We start from the raw sequence: 17,759 nt of genomic DNA, 5'->3' as shown, positions 1-17,759 counted from the left end.
TGATCGCTATTGTTCACCATAAGTCCAGTTCGTCTAAATTTTAGTGCCTAAAAGTACGTTCACATATGCAGTAATTAGCAATAAATCTACAAAATTAATCTACCCGTTCACATATGGCAGATCAGCTGTAAAATTAACAAAAGGTTTTTTTTTCACAGAAATTTATTTGCTGGAATATTTAAGTGTGTTTGATTTAACTAAGCTGGGAAAAGTAAGTAGGTAATCTAGTCATATTTGAATCTTATTTTTATCGTCACCAGTAAATCTTCTGCTTCGTATCTTTTAAATATCTTCATTGTACCGTTGATTTGAATATCTGCACTCTCATCTCATGTCCTTCCGATGCCCTTTGTCTCGGAGAAGATCTTAATAATGTTAATGATTAGTGTAAGAAAAATTAACTACAACTTATTATTAATCAATATTTTTAAATATCCTTTTTTAAATCTAATTTTCAAATCTATAAATTAAAGATCTCAAGGGTTTATACTTTCACTCCGCTTTATGTTCCATATAATGTGTGGTGTGGCATACTCTCCTGCTCTGTTGTAACGGGGTTCCTTCCTTACTTCCCATACATATTTTCAAAATAATGGGACTTTCTTTGTAAAGTGCGTGAAAACCCGTTCTGCATTTTGTGCCACAATTATTAAAGCTTTGACAGAATTCAATGAATTCTCAAATTCGGGAGCTGAAGATTTTTCTATAAATAAGAATATATTTAAACTATTATTAAATTATTTCTTAATTTATCCTGTACAATTTGGTACAAAGCATTTCATTTCACTTCACTCTTTAGAACAAAAACTCCGAGTGTATTTCTGCCGTGCAAAAGCTTCTCATAAAATTATCTGCCGTTTTGTATCGGCTTGAAACTATAGGTCTCTCCATTTGTGGAACAACATCAAGACGCACACCACAAATAGGAGGAGGAGCTCGGCCAAACACCCAAAAAGGGTGTACGCGCCAATTATATATATATAACACACGCTTTTTTCTGTTATATGAATGTATAATTAATAATACCTAACAAACATTTTATTTTAATTATGTCTACAAACCTGTTTTCTTTGCCGGCATCCATTCTATTTAGTTTTTACTTTAACGATTCTCTTTATATTCGTAAAATTAATTATCTATAACACAGAAAACACAGGGTTGTATAGAAAAAAGTATGGTAATAATATAGGATTATTTTATAATCTCAGATTTCAGGAGAGAAATTTTGGACACACAATCTCGCTTTTTAATTACGGATTGGGAGTTAAGCACGAAAAAGTAGATAGTCTAGTTATATGTTAACCTGTTATAAGACTTTAGTAATAATTTATACATGTCTCCCATATGACAGATTTCTCTAAATTTTGTTAAGCTACGTACATAAAAGTCAAGTGTAACCACACTATTAATGTTTTACATGTAGGCATTGAACTAGCTCACAGCCGAATCAATTTAGCGTCGCCTTTGATTAAACGACCCCAGTACACCGCCAAGCGAAAAATGGTGGAAATTTCTTTCAATTTTTGTCAGGTTTGAGCAAAGTTTCGCAAATTTGTTTGCTTGACGTTCTCTAAATGTTTGTAAAATTCTCCATGAGATTAAAAGGCTATTAATAATGGTAAATCTAAATGCATTTTTGGATTTTAGTGTTTGGTAAATGTATGTTAAATAGAGAAATTGCAAAAATAAAGAAGGAGGGTGCTGGTTCTCTTTAAAGGCGGAGACGAAAAAAAGGAAGGGAATTAGCTTAAAATATAAAAGACACAAAAGTGAGTAAACTCAAAGCCATGAAAAATCCAAAACGACTGTTTTTTAATCGGTGATATTGGTTTTAATTTAAACACATATTTAGGAAAAATATATAAGTTGATGAAAAATATCCAAAAAACAAAATGGACCAGCTTTTTATGTTCTCAAACGAGTATACTACGGATGATGCCGAGGATGCTGCGAATGGCAGTAGCAAAAAAGAAACAAAAATTAAAAACGAGCCTGAAGAAGTAGCAGATGATGGTGGACACGATGATAGCTATATCATGCCTGAATCTCTTTTACAACAAATGACATCTACACCAGATGCAGAAGGTGAAGATGATAATACAATTTTTAATTTTGGAATAGAACCAACTGCGGATAAACGTCAGTCGTCGAGTTTATCGAAACCATATAACTCAAAGAATCCTCAAGATGCGTTTGTTAATTATGATATAGCAATAATGTACATTTGTCCAGCTTGCGGTTCAGAGTTTGATTCGCAAAGCGCTTGGAAGGGACATATAAATGGAGTTCACCAATACAATACACGACGCGGCTTGAATTTCATACCAATTGACAAATTATATCACAAATGTCTAGAATGTAGCAAGCCTATTGCCATGCATGCTATGGAGAATTTGCTAAAGCATAAATTTACACATTTACCCCATCGCTGTACAAAATGTAAACTCTGTCATCGTTTATATAAATATAGACAGGACTTGATTGTGCACTTGCGATTGTGTCATCGCGAAGAAGTATTATCAATGATGGGAAATGCAAAAAATAACTCTAACAGTAGCAGCCATAACAATAGTCGGGCAACTACACCCGCGTTGACAAAGGGACGATTAGAGATCAGGGATATTAAAGGTAATGCAGTGGACATATTTGAAAACACAAACGACAGTGTTGAGGTGAAAAATGAACCATTTGATCCTGATGAACAAGACGGGGAAAATTTGCTTGAACAAACCACAATTAAATCTAAGTTTCCTACCACCTCAATTTTAGAAGATGCTCTTAGTCGAAGTTCTTCACAAGTCTCCGATCAACGTCAAAGTGAAAATGCCAATATTAATGAGAGAAAATGTGAAAAGCACATACAATATATTTGCCCGGTTTGTAGCACGGAGTTTACGATAAAGAATGATTGGCTCTCACACGTACAAGAAATGCACAATTTTTGTACCATAACCGGACTTGGGTTTCGACAGCGTATTCATTCCACTGTAGAGTGTTTGGAATGTAAAAAGGTAAGTACTTAAGTGTCTCGAGAAAAGCAAATTTTAAGTAAAATCAAATCATTTTTTGGTGAGTGAATTCTATTTAACCAAACAAGTCCTATTTTGAAATATATTATTTTTGTTGAGCCATTACTTCATTTGCATGAACTGAATTTGTGGAACGTATTTCCCCAAGCCTCTACTTGATTAAACTCTTGCATAAGAAATAGTAGTAGCAAAGACAAAAACAAACGAATGTCAAAGTACGCAGGATCAGGACTTTATAAAAATGCCTCTTATATTTAATTGTTGTTCATTAGGAATTAAGCAGTATCAGTTGCACATAGTGAATTACCGTTATTTAATGAAATGTCATGCGGCCCCGACTGAAACGAACTACATGAAAATACTCCTACTAAAAAATTACGAAAAAACTATTTCGATGACTCTTTTTTTTAGACGTTCCATTATGTTTTAAAGGCGGCCGCCGTAGCCGAATGGGTTGGTGCGTGATTACTATTCCAAATGCGGATAGAACGTAGGTTCGAATCTCTGTGAAACATCAAAGTAAAGAAAAAGTTTTTTCTAATAGCGGTCGCCCTTCGGCAGGCAATGGCAAACCTGCGATTGTGTTTTTGCCATGAAAGAAGCCCTCATAAAAAATATCTCCCGCTCGGAGTCGGCTTGAAACTGTAGGACCCTCCATTTGTGGGCCATCGTCAAGTCGCTCGCCACAAATAGGAGTAGAAGCTTGACCAAACACTCAAAAAGGGTGTAAGCGCCAGTTATATATCGTCCCCTTAGTATTAAAATAGCCTATAAATTTTTTGATGTTTTGAGAAAATGAATTTCAAACTTTTTGTCGAAAGTAGCTCTCACTCAAATCTCGTTATGTCTGTAAATATTTATTATTTTTTGACTGACGTTTTGACCCACTTTGTGGAACTAGAATTTGACAAAATTTTGACCACATATAAAATCGACGATGGAGAATCCAAAACTTCAATAAAAACATAATAGCCTATGAGCACATAGGCTATTGTTATACTAAGGGGACGATATATTGTATATTTCCATGGTAAAAGGTTAAAATATTTGGAATAAAATAATTTAAAATATTAATTGATTTCCGCACTAAGTTTTAATTCAATCTATACTTTTTTGTTTATCTCATACTTTAAGGTTATGTCTGATAAATCAATAGAACAACTGCAGTTACACAAATTCTCTCACCTCCCATGTAAAGCATGGGTGCGCTGTAAGCTTTGTTTCCGCACATTCAATAGCCACAAAGATATTGTAAAGCATTTACTTACTCAACATCGTCTTGATAATGATGAGTATGGCGATGTGGCCGCCGATGAGAGCCAAGACGGTGGCTCGTTAGATCCATATTCGGCACCATTAAATGACAATGACGACGATCAAGCACTAGCTGACGAGCAAGGAAAGAGCGATGTTCGTGATATTTATGAGACGCAAATAGATTACTTATGTCCAAAGTGTGGCAAAGAGTTTTTCGAAAGGAAAATGTGGCGCAAGCACATTGTCAAAGCACACCACTATACCGATTTAAAGACACTATGTTTTGTAGTTTTGAATGAGCATCAACTGCAATGTCGACTGTGCGGCAAAATAATTACGAATGCCTACGGCGTGCAAAATGCGCAACAACATTATTTCACACATTTACCTCACAAAGCATACATAAGATGTCGTATATGTACCAAATCATATACGGATCGCAAGGGTCTAGTTAAGCATTTGCGCAAAGTTCATCATATTAATCCCAAAACCGCAGCAGCAGCAGCGATTGCTGCAGCAGCTAGCAAGAACATACGACCACAATCATCATTCCAACAACCACAAACTCCATCGCAGGTGAGAGCACCGCGTACGGCACCAGTTAAGGAAATTGTTAGTCATAACGGTGTAATATATGAGATACAATTTTTGGATGAAGGCAATAATGATGAAGTATTCCCGTTGAATGATTCATCACCGTTGTTCGGTGAAGGCAGAAATGATGACAGTTTTGCTATGCCCACAAAACGACATGTATGCCCTGATTGTTACTCTACCTTCAGTACGGCACAAGCACTGCAAAAGCATACTCGAGAACAACATGACTTCAAGAAGCCCTCACAAGCTCATGTCTGCTCTTTATGTTATTGTACATTTGAGTCTGGAGGCGCATTACAAGACCATAAACTGAAGCATCATATGAAAAATTCGACGTCTACAATTGAAAGCGAAAACAATGACGATGACGATTTGCTTTTGATACCTACTGGAAATGAAGACGTAAAGACCAACTCCAATTCAGGTGCTGGCGCACCAAGCATTGAGCAATATTTTTGCTATCTATGTCCCGCATGCGGTGAAGAATTTAAATCACAATATGAGTGGCGTCGTCACATCAACGATATTCACTACTTCGATCGACGTTACGAATTAAACTTTAGCCAAATAGATAAATTTCATTTCCAGTGTGTGGAATGTAAGGAAATTGTAAATAGTGCTAAATTGAAAGGTCTACAAGACCACAAATTCCGTCACTTGCCGTATAAGCTGTATATAAAATGTCGCCTCTGTAGCACATGTTACAATCACAAACCTAATATGATCACGCATCTACGTATACGTCACAATTTGGTAGATCCACGTGAATCACGCAATTCCAGCCCATCGATGTCACCGTCGCCTCAAATGCGCTTTAATACAAGTAGCTCATATGACATTCCATCGTCCACGCAAGCATTTAACGTGTTCAAACCTTTGACGACTGAGGATGTAATTTCTAACCACAATGCCGTAGATCACGAATCGATAACCTACCGATGCCCGCAATGCAATGAAGCATTTGATACACACGCTCTATGGCGTCAGCATATTGTCACGGCACATGACCTTAACAGTCGGCAAGGATTGAATTTCCGTCAATTAGACGCGCACCACTACATTTGTTTGGAGTGTTATAAACGCGTCACAGTAACACATACGAAGGGTGCGATTGGGCAACTGCAGTCCCACAAATTCCGTCATTTGCCATACAAATCTTTTTGTTGCACCAAATGCTATGGACTATTTGTACGTAAACAAATGTTTTTTAAGCATCTAAATCGTACAACCAATAGGTGCCCGTTGTTAGGAAATGAGCGCGTACCCAACTACAACACCAAAGCAAAGGGCTCACCCATGAGTTTAGCGCGTCCCTTGCCAGGCAACAGTGGAAATTCCGGTCCTACAAAACACCTGAACTTTTCGATAACATCTAAAGAAAAATGTCCGTACATTATACAATGCCCGCAATGTGGCATCAAATTCGAAAAATGGCATCCATGGCGCGAGCACATTGAAAAAGTGCATGCTTTGCATAGCATGGCATCACTCAAATTCAAAAAGATCAACGATCATTTGCACATTTGCATTCAATGCAAGGAGCGTGTTACAGGCGCAAATTTCATCAATCTGCAAACACACCGGTTTAAGCACTTGCCTTATGGCACCTATCTCCATTGCCGATACTGTGATGTGAGGTATTACTATATGATTAACATTATTAAGCACATGAAGCAAAAACACCCAAATCATGGAATGGAACAACTCGAACTACAAGTGGAGAGCAGAGGCGACGAAGTGGCTGATCCCTCACCGGCCACAGTCAGTATGGAGGTGGATAAGGAGTGCGAAGAAAAAGAGAAGAAGGATACTGACAACGCTGCCAATGATGATAATCAAGAGGATGAAGACAATGCAGTGATTATAGATGATGATCAACATGAAAATAAAACTGTTGCGACAAAGGATGTGGAATATGGTTTCGGTTGCGAATCGTCGATATGCTCATACATTATACAATGTCCGCAATGTGGTATAAAATATGATAATTGGCACTTGTGGCAGGATCACATCGCCAGTGCACATTCGTTGCATAAACATGATGAGCTCAATTTCACCAAAATATTCGATTGGTTGGAGGAGTGTAACGAATGTAAAGAACGTGTAAATGCCACATCTCTCGTTTATTTGCAAACTCACAAATTTAAGCATTTGCCATATGGCATGTATCTGCAGTGTCGCTACTGTGAAGCCAAATTTAACTACATGATAAACATTGTTAGACACTTGAAGTCGAAACATCCAGAGCATGCACTGCAGCAACTGGATCAACCCAGCGGGTTAGCGGATGTTTTGCCAGATAATGAAAATGAGATAAATGAAGAGAAGGAGGAGGAGGAGGAGGAGGAGGAGACGAATGCTGTAGGTAAAACGAAGGAGTTTGGTAATGTGGAGATTGACGTCGATGCTGAGGGTGATGACGACGAAGAAGAAGATGATGATGATGATGATGACGATGATGATGATGATGAGGAGGATGATGATGCAAATGATGTGAACAATGGCGGTGAGGACTTTGTGGAGCGTATGGATGTTGACGATAAAAGTGAAGATGATTTCGAAGAAGGTGAGGAGGATGATGATGAAAATGACGACAATGATGACGACGATGAGGATGATGATGATGAGATTGAAAATTATGCTAATGTGAATGATGTAGAAGAAGGCCCAGCTATCGACAGTGGTGAGAATACAAATATAGAAGTGCCACGAGGTGCTGTTGAGGATATCGAAGAAGTGGATGAACCAGATGAACAATTCGTTTTAGGTTAAGATTTTTTTGTCATTAAAATAATATACATAAATATTTACTGTAAGCCATTCGTATTTACGCAAATTGGTTTTTATGAAAAAAAAAAAACACTATGTGATGTCAACACATTCTATAATTTATTTTAATTGGTTAAAAATTTTAAATGATTAAAAGCATACCTCTTAACAGGAAGTGCAAACATGGTGTAAAACGAGTTACGGGGATTTAATGTCTTATTATGAGTATTCAAAAGATAGCTTAAAATAAATTGTGTTAAATGAGAAATTTTGATATTTCGTAAAAAAAATTCAATATACATACGAGTAATACAGGCGCGTATATGTTTCAGACTTTTTTTTGTTTTGATTTTTAAGTAACTATATAATAAAAGCTATAATTTTCGATTTAGCTCATAGTCCAAGTAACTCATAATGAATATACCTAGTGCCCTTTTGAGAAAATAACTTATTTGACTTGAATAGGTTTTGCTTTCAGTTCGAATAAATTTTATAAGATGTTTTCTTCAGCTAAAGCTTGAACGATTGTATATATTAATAATATCCTTTAACTCCGGTTGGAGCTTAGGGCCAATAATTAGCAGTTTAAATAATCCATTAAAAACCGGCAATTCAGTGCTTAACAAAAAGAATGGGCTAAGTCGGCCTAAATTGTTATGTCAAATGTGCAATGATGTGTATGTTTTTATAACTGTAGGTTTGGCATCCATCGTAATATAGATCAGGATTCATCTCATCTAAAATAAAAACCTGTTAAAGTCAAATAAGAAGTTCTACCAAAAGTGCGCAAATATCAAAAAATAGCATATATTTTCGCATACGCATATTTAAAATTGTCAAAAAAACCATTGGCAGGCTTGATATATACTCTTTTATATGTTTGAGAAAAGAAAAGACTTTTATCAAGGTCGGCGCTCTAAAATAACTTGATAGTATGCAATATGCGCCACTTATTTTTATTTTAGGGACTAATATCTATTATTTTCCACTACTATTTCTATTATTTTTAACACTTGGCATATTTTCTTAATTGATATTATACTATAGTATACATTTATTGAATTTTTAGCAACAAAAAATGGTTAAATTTATCAACCACAGTAACTAATAATAAAGAAATGCTAGCACTCATAACGAATTAAATGTTCTTCCCCCTAATTCAAAATTAATTTTCTTTTTTGATAATTTTAATGCTCTACTGGGAACTAATTAATCGAATCGAATAAACAGTTTCCAAAGTATCAAATCCCAAAAGGCTACAGTGCAGATAATATTTGGTTTTAAATACGCCCGCATATTATTATTGTAATTATAATACTTAGCTTTAAGTAAATTTCTTAAATAATTCTCATCTAACATTTATTTTCCATATATTCAATTACCTTGTTGGGATAGCGCATTAATAATGTAGCTAAAAGATACATAAGGATCATAAACGTATTTTAAACTAATTAAGATAAAAAACTCACATTTACTACATAAATATAAATATTATTAAATCTCGAGAAGTGTTACGTGAAGCACTAGAATGCGTGGCAACAAGAACAAATTTTCTGTCTTAAGCCACAATTTGTGTTGTCTATAAGTATCTCTAATACGAATACCTACATATGGCCCTTAGGCTAATAATATGTAACAGAAATCAATAAAATAAATATATTACGTAACTGGATGCACTCGGACGATTGGTTACTTGTATGCTTTTTTTTATACTTAAGCAACAGTGAATTCGTTCGAAAACGTTTCGGCCGTGCAGATGTAAGCGTCTGGAGGGCAAAATGTGTCACAGGTCCTTACTCATACAAACTTTTCCACATCGATAATACCAGCAAACAAAAGTTCTTAACACATTGCGCTTTACTGTCCAAACGTAAAAAAACAAAAAAATTTAACGCAACATTTTTCTGCTTCCCAAAACTCGGCCTAGTTCAGTTAGCTCATCAGATGTCGTGGATGTAATTTACTGATAGGTGCAAGAAATGGTGCAGGTGCAAAAGGGGAAATGATGTTGCTCAGGTGAACTACGAGGAGCCGTAGAGATTCCGTTTGTGGTGCATGATGGAGGCACCATCGCATGTGAAGTAGAAGCTGTGGAGGCTAAGTATGCCTGATGGCGTCAGCGACATGTGGTCACAAAGCATGGCTGAGGGCGTCAGCAACATGTGGTCACAAAGCTTATGGACCATTCCCTATGGGTTTTAAGGCCTGACCAATTGTTAAGATGGCACCACTCACTGCACTGATTATATGTAACAGAAGTAGAGTTTGGGTGGAGCCGCCTTTGGCAAACGCAGCAAAAATAAACGTCGGGTCCAGAGTTAGGCTCAATGCCAGCCCTAAGAAGATGTATTGAGTCAAGCTTAGCTGAATGGAGAATATGTATCGTAGAGTAGTCGCTGGAGTTGCAGGGAGGTCAGGGCGGTTTGGGCGAACCATTAAGTAAGCAAACGTGAGTGGGTCTTGAATGGCCAATCGTGAGTAGTGTGAATTTTTTGAGAGTTCGACAAGATATGTTAGAGGGATATACAGCTTTCGTTTCGGAATTGCATATCGTAGAAAGGTGCTGAGATGTGTTTCAATGACTCACGTAAAATGTATGCTAATGTTCTTGTACCATCTTTCGAATGTCTTTGCGAGTGATATAATCACTAAAATATAATAGTTCATGGACGACTTCTTTTGCCCTGTTGCTTGGTATCCTAGAATTACCGGAAACCCACAAGAATCATTCATGTATGCTTTTGTTGTGAAGTAAGATTTTTCGAATGATTGTAATTAGTGGTTCTTAATAGCGTTCAAAAAGGATTTGTCAACGGACAATTTTACTTCGTCCGTTAAAGCATATGAATTTTGAGATTCAATAACTGGTAAATCAACACAAATAGACTAAATAGGTAGAACACCTGAATCCCTGCAACTTTACTTCTAGTGTGAGGAGGTACTGATCCACCGTAACGTCCTATCGAATCCGATGAAGTACAATGAAAGGATGGAAATTACCTTTGGTGGTTGTGTTTCGGCAGATTCGTAGCGATGCGCGAGCTCTTTTAGCCGACAATTCCTAGCGTATCATTCCAGACAATTGATGCGATGGTTGCAGAATTTGCGAAACAACAGTGCACCATTTGCTTTCTCCAGCGATAAGGTCTAGGTGGCAATCAGATCGTAAAGTGGAACATTTTGGGTCGGACGGGAGCCGAAAGTGTTTTTAATCTGTCCATAGCCACTCTTACTCTGAAATATAGAAAAAAGACAGAGTGGTTCCACTACTGAAACATGGGGAGCATTATTGCCTGATACAATAGGGAAGACACTCGAGGCCCTCCTCATGCCATTCCTTACGAAACATCTGATCCCAGCTACACATCAGCATGGTTTATGTTAAGTATACAGTACCACCACTTGACACCATAAACACGCAGATAAACTGCAGGCTTAAACAAAATCGCCCCTTCGAGAGGACTGCCCTAGGTAGGTAGGTAGGGTGGTTGTTGTTGTTGTTGTTGTTTTAACAGCATAGTTAGCCCTGTCAGTGTGGGTATATCATCTGTCGTCTTCGTCTAGCTCATCTAGGGGTAGGCCCAGGAAACATGCTGTTTCGACGGGTTGGGTCCAGAGGGAGAGGGGGGTTAGATGAGTCTGATTAAGGGGGCATGTGAAGAGGTGGTTAGTGTCGTGCGGGGTACCTTCACATGCCGGACATGTGTTTGGTATGTCGGGGTCAATTCTGGATAAGTAGGAGTTTAACCTGCTACAATATCCAGAACGTAATTGTGCCAATGTTACACGAGTCTCACGGGGAAGCTGGATCTCTTCATCTGCAATGGGTGGTGGTTGGACTCCGATTACGGCATTCACGGGGCGGGAGTTCATGAAGGTGGTAACGGACTCCCGGTGAATGTCGTTTATTGACTGTCTGAATACTGTCCGGTCCAGTAGGTCTCGGTCAGTTTTGTCCTGGAGTTCGTCAGCGTAGTCGAGGAGGTGTCTCCTGACGTGCCTGGGAGGCGGCTCAGGCTCAAGCAGGTGTCTGCAGGGGTGAAACCTGCGGTAACACCCCAGCAGGAACTGCTTGCTGAGCAGTTTGTTGTGCTCCGCGACTGGGAGCATTTGTGCCTCGTTGTGCAGGTGTTGTATGGGTGACATCAGGAGGCACCCGGTCGCTGTCCGAATGGCGGTATTCTGACATGTCTGAAGCTTTATCCACTGCGAATCACTAGTGCCAGGCGACCAGACAGGCGCAGCATAGTTTAGAACCGGCCGGCCAATTGCCTTAAATGTCGAAAGCAACAGTTCTTTGTCCTTGCCCCAAGTGCTGCCGGCCAGCGATTTGAGGACCTTGTTGCGATTTTGGACTTTAGTGGCAATTGCGGTTGTGTGCGCAGAGAAGGAGAGCAAGCTGTCAAAGGTTACACCCAAAATTTTGGGGTTATTCACAGTCGGAATTGGTGTGTCGTCGACTTTTACCTTAAGGGACAGCTTGACCTCCTTTGTCCAGGTGGTGAAAAGGGTCGCCGTGGACTTAGTGGGGGAGAGTTGGAGATTCCTCGCAGTGAAAAAGCGAGAAAGGTCGGTGAGGTAGTTGTTCACTTTGGAACACAGGCCATCGATGTCATTGCCCGACGCCATTATCGTGCAGTCGTCAGCGTATGAGATCAGGGAAACTCCCGCTGGTGGTTGGGGGAGCTTCGAGATGTAGAAGTTAAAAAGCAAGGGTGAAAGGACACCACCCTGCGGTACGCCTTGCTTAATCTTCCTCTGCTTTGACATTTGATCTCGAAAAATCACTGACGAGTGCCGACCGCTCAGGTAGTTCGCGGACCACCTCTTCAGCCCTGGCGGGAGTGTCGACTGATAAATATCATCTAGTAGCGTGGAATGGCTGACTGTATCGAAAGCCTTCTTTAGGTCCAACGCTACTAGGACAGTCCTCTCGCAGGGGCGGTTTTGGTTAAGCCCGCGATTTATCTGGGCGTTTATGGCGGTGAGTGCCGTGGTGGTACTGTGCACTCGTCGGAATCCGTGCTGATGTGGGGCTGGGGCCAGGTGGGTCGTGAAGAGTGGGAGTAGGAGGGCTTCAAGTGTCTTCACTACTGGGGAAAGGAGAGTTATCGGCCGATAGGACTCCCCTTGGTTGGCGGGTTTCCCAGGTTTCAATAGTGGGACCACTCTCCCTGCTTTCCACTTGTCAGGGATGATGAGAGTGGCCAGAGACAAATTGAAGACCCTTGTGAGGTATCCTACTCCCAGGGGTCCCAGATGCTTCAGCATCAGCGCGTTAAGTCCGTCAGGGCCAATGGCTTTCGAAGATTTCGACTTGTTGATGGCCCCCTGAACCTCATCACCGGAGAAAGTAAGTGGCGCACTGTCGTTCGTCAGTTTGTGCAGCCTTCTGGTAACACGACGTTTGGTTCTGTCGCCCGGAGGATGCAGTGTAAACAGCCGGCTAAAATAGCTCGCGCATCTCTTCGGGTCCGACGAAGTACAACCGTTGAAGGTGATAGCCACCTTGTCGTTGTGTTTCGTCGGGTTCGACAAGGACCTAACGGTGGACCAGAGCTTACTCACTCCGGAGGTGAGGTTACAAGTCTTCAGGTGCTCAACCCATTTAGTCCGCTTATGTTGATTTACCAGTTGCCGGATCTCCAAATTGAGATCCCTTATGCGGGGATCCCCGGGATCGGCCTGGCGTAGGTGGTCACGCTCGTTTGCTAAACTGGCTGCTTCTGCTGGGAAGTGGGGACGGATGTCCTTATAACATCCAGCTGGGATGAAGCGAGCCGCAGCAGCTGTGAGCACCTTGCGGAATGCGCGTTCGCCGACGCGCACATCAGTGGGGATGGGAAGAGCGGGTGGTTGTCGCAAGACACACTTAGACCTTCGGCAGGTCCATTGTGATACCACTGGAGCTTATCCTTACTCTACGTGTTCCTTTTCAAACCATCCGGTTGCTTTAATAAACGAGCAGAGCTTCGTTAGTTTTAGATGGGCTATGTCCGCTACATCGGTTAGAAATGCTGTATCGAGAGTGCGCAGCCTTCTCATAGCTAGGCTTTCACACTCACATAAAAGGTGTCTGACTGTTTCCTCTTCTTCTGTATTAAGACAGCTTCTACAGAAATCGAAGTAAGGGAGTCCTAACCTTCTAGCGTGGCTGCCTATTAAGCAATGACCAGTTAAAACACCTATCATTTTTCTTATAGATTCTCTGTTGAATCGTAGCAAGATCTTCGATCGACCGCTGTTCCAGTTTGGCCATGTCTGTCTGCTTAGTTCGCATGTTGTGAGGTTTTGCCAGATTGTATTTACCTTTTTGATGGTTTCCCTGTCTATAAGTAATTTACAAGTGGCTATGGGCATGGGTATCAGCGCCTTATCCGGTTCGAGACCGAGCGTTGTACCGGTTCTTGCAAGTTCATCCGCCTTACAATTTCCTGCAATGTTTCTGTGGCCTGGTAACCAGATAAGGTGCACCTTGTAGCACTTAGATACGTCATCTAGTAGTTAAAAACATTCTAGAACTGTTTTTGACGAGTGTGTTTTTGATTCCAGCGCTTTTATTGCTGCTTGACTGTCCGAGTAAATGAAGACTTCATTTGCGGATAATACTCTCGTTTTTATCTCTTTAAGTCCCTCTTTTATGGCAGTGACTTCCGCCTGAAATACACTGCAATGATCAGGCAAGCGAAATGATTGGCATACTCCGAGTTTATTTCTTTAAGTCCCTCTTTTATGACAGTGACTTCCGCCTGAAATACACTGCAATGATCAGGCAAGCGAAATGATTGGCATACTCCGAGTTTGTCGGAGTAGACCCCTCCGCCTACTTGGTTGTCTAGTTTTGAGCCATCTGTGTAGATGTTTAAGTCATTTATCTTGACAATGAGCCCGTTATCCCATTCCTCTTTGGAAGGAAATACTGTGACAAAGGATTTATCGAAATTGATGTCCTTGGTCCTACAGAAATCCGTTGTGCTGGGAATGCAGGGGAATTGTTCTAAAATTGAGGAGTGCCCTCTTTGGTACGTTCTGAGTAGGCCGATTTCTCTTAGTCTGAGAGTTGCTTTGGCAGCTGTTTGCTTACCGTACTGCTCTATTGGTAAAATGTTAAGCATAATATTTAGTGCATCTGTGGGTGTGGTTCTGAGGGCAGATGCACAGACTGGCCATTCTTTGTACGTGTGCCATGGTTCTTTTGATGTACAATTTATCTAAAGCTGGCCACCATACTAATATGCCGTATGTTAGGATTGGTCTGACAATTGCCGTGTAAAGCCAGTATACGATAGATGGGAAGAGGCCCCAACTTAGTCCTATTAGCTGTTTACAAGAGTATAGTGCTATTGTCGCCCTTTTTACTCTATATTCGACATTTGCCTTCCAAGTTAGCTTTCGGTCTAGTATTAGACCTAAGTAGCGGGCCTCATCACTAAATGAGAGTGCCGTTCCACCTAGGGTCGGAGGAGCTATATTTGGAATTTTATGCTTCCTGGTAAATAGGATGAGTTCAGTTTTATTGGGGTTGACTCTTAGCCCATTTGCTTTTGACCAGTTTTCAACCATGTTTAGTAAATCTTGCATGACTTCTCTAAGTGTATTGGGGAATTTCCCCCTTACTACCATTGCAACATCGTCCGCATATGCTACGACGTGTTGTCCTCTCTCCTCTAGGCTCTTTAGCAATGAGTTTAGTGCCAGCACCCATAGGAGAGGGGACAGCACACCGCCTTGAGGTGTTCCTCTGCTAACTTTTTTCTTGATCTCTGAGGCCCCTAGGGTTGCGATCACAAATCTGCTCAAGAGCATGTTTTTGATGAACTCAACCAGAGCGCCAGAGATCCCGAAATCCGTCAGTGCCTTTATTATGGTATCCGGTAGGATGCTATTGAATGCGCCCTCGATATCTAGAAAGGCTACCAGTGTGAATTCTTTATTATACATTGACTTCTCGATTTCTGTAACAAGTGAGTTAAGTGCTGTTTCAGTTGATTTCCCTTTACAGTACGCATGTTGTGAGATGCTGAGCTTATTAGGGCTGATGTTAGCCTTAATATGCTCTTCTGAAATTCTTTCTAATGTTTTTAGCAGAAAGGAGGATAGGCTAATTGGCCTGAAATCCTTAGGTGTTGTGTGTGAACTTTTTCCCGCTTTAGGGATAAAGACCAATTTTACCTCTTTCCATACTGATGGGACACTTTTCAGTTTCAGAGCAGCCTTAAATATGGCCGTCAGCCACTCCATGATGTAGTTGAGTGAATATTGTATTTGGGCCGGGAATAATCCATCTGGGCCCGGTGATTTAAATGGTTTGAACGTGTTCACTGTCCGGTTATCCTAGTTTCAGTGATTATTTCTTCAATGTCAGAGTTTGGTACAGAAACCATTGTTGATTAACACGTTAGATGATTCGTTGCTGGGAAAGTGTGTGTCCACTAGCAACTTCAGAGTTTCGTCACTCGAAGTAGTCCAACTCCTGTCCGGTTTTTGGAGGTATCCGGTGGTAAAGTGTTTTTTTGAAAGGATTTTACGCAGTCTGGAGGCCTCTGTGGTTCCTTCGATTTCTCCACAGAACGTTCTCCAACCCGATCTTTTCGCTTTCCTAACTTCTTTTTTGTAAATTTTTAGCTTACTGTAGTAGCAGTCCCAGTCTTTACTCTCTCGTGTCGCTTTCGCTCTATTAAACTGTCTTCTGCTGTCGTTTCTTACTGTAGACAGGTCTTCTGACCACCAGGGCGGCTTTTTCTTCCCCTTATACTTAATTAAGGGGCAAAGCCTTGTTTAGCGCAGTTCTACAGACCTCCGTAAGGATTTGTACGTGTTCGTTCAATGATTCTTTGTCTTCAATAGTAATATTTTGGGAATTTGGAAGTCTTTCCTTAAGTTCCCGTTTATATATATGCCAGTTGGTCTTTTTCAAGTTCCTGCTGGCGGGCGGGGCCCGTGAGTTGTTTCCCCCAAATTTTATTTCTATGTAACGATGATCGGAGTAAGAGTGTTCATTCAGAATCCTCCACTGCGTCATCTTTCCGTAGAGGGTTTGACAAACTAGCGTAATATCAAGAACTTCTTGTCTATTGCGCGTAATAAATGTAGGTTCGTTGCCTTTGTTACACACTAAAAGCTTGCTACATATAATATAATTAAAGACGGACTCACCTCATGCGTTTGTATCCGAGCTCCCCCATACGGTATGGTGGGCATTGGCATCACCTCCTAGGGCTAGTTTGCGGTTGTGTGCTTTGCAGTCTTCCACAAGGCTTCTTATTAGCGGCGACGGCAGTGGACCTGTGTCGTCTCCGGCAAAATAGAACGAGGTTAGCCAGATGTTGCTTCCGCTCACTTCCCAGCTAACCGTCGTAGTATCTGCGTTACTGAAATTTTGAATCATAAATATATTAAGATGTGCTTTTGCCATTATGCATGCTCTTTTAGTACCTTCACAATTGGTCTTGTATACTTTATACCCTGATGTCCTCAGACCGCAGATTTCGCCATTCCGTACCCAGGGTTCCTGGATGAGGACTACGTCCGGCTGGTCTTCTGCCAGACGCTCCAGGAGGGCAAGGCAGGCTTCTTTACAATGATGAAGGTTTATCTGTAGAAGATGCATCAGCTGTTAGCGTTATGTCTGGGTCTTCTTTGCTTTCGCATAAGAGTTCCCTTTCGGAATACTTACGCTGTTGTGTGTAATACTTACTATCCCGTTCGAAGTACAGCCTCCCTAAGCCCATTTCTGAGCCTGAAGAGGCGTATTCTTCTTCGGTGGGCCGGTCGTCTTCGCTCATTGGCTCGGTTTCGCTCATGGGTTCTAGTTCGCCCATGTGCTTTTCACCTTCCTTAGTGGCGAGGAACTCAATTGCATCTGTGTCGGTTTTGTAAATGTGAAGCTTCACCTTTACGAAACCGTATATCAGTTGCCCATCGCATTTCGCTAATGGTTCGATTGAGTTCTCTGTGAGGAGCAGGAGAGCCTGCATGGTGGCGCGCTTCTGCTCTTTCGATTCTTCCGCGCTATTTTTGTTGGTAAGAGTTTTAACATACCTCCATTCCTGCGTTGGGATGTCCGGATTGCAGACTCGAATGAGCTTCATAATCTCTTCCGGGTCT

The 17,759-nt window shown here is 40.8% G+C and overlaps 1 protein-coding gene across 3 annotated transcripts; it reads left to right on the top strand.

Moving 5' to 3' along the window:
• The first annotated feature begins 1,457 nt into the window (after positions 1-1,457).
• On the top strand, positions 1,458-9,324 carry LOC128870222 (zinc finger protein 423). Of its 3 annotated transcripts, none has more exons than XM_054112832.1 (4): positions 1,458-1,769; positions 1,853-2,628; positions 2,770-3,011; positions 4,164-9,324. In XM_054112832.1, exons 2-4 carry the CDS (start codon positions 1,893-1,895, stop codon positions 7,653-7,655), a joined length of 4,470 nt encoding a protein of 1,489 aa, XP_053968807.1. In that variant the 5' UTR covers positions 1,458-1,769; positions 1,853-1,892; the 3' UTR covers positions 7,656-9,324. The 3 variants fall into 3 exon arrangements, with proteins under 3 accessions (XP_053968807.1, XP_053968797.1, XP_053968804.1); XM_054112829.1 differs by having other exon boundaries at positions 1,470-1,530; positions 1,648-1,769; positions 1,853-3,011; XM_054112822.1 differs by having other exon boundaries at positions 1,853-3,011.
• The last annotated feature ends 8,435 nt before the right edge of the window (positions 9,325-17,759 follow it).

This window comes from Anastrepha ludens, chromosome 2 (assembly GCF_028408465.1).
Source record: "Anastrepha ludens isolate Willacy chromosome 2, idAnaLude1.1, whole genome shotgun sequence".
Lineage (NCBI taxonomy): Eukaryota > Metazoa > Arthropoda > Insecta > Diptera > Tephritidae > Anastrepha > Anastrepha ludens.
Note: the sequence above shows the minus strand (reverse complement) of the source record. Positions and strands in the feature narration are given on the sequence as shown.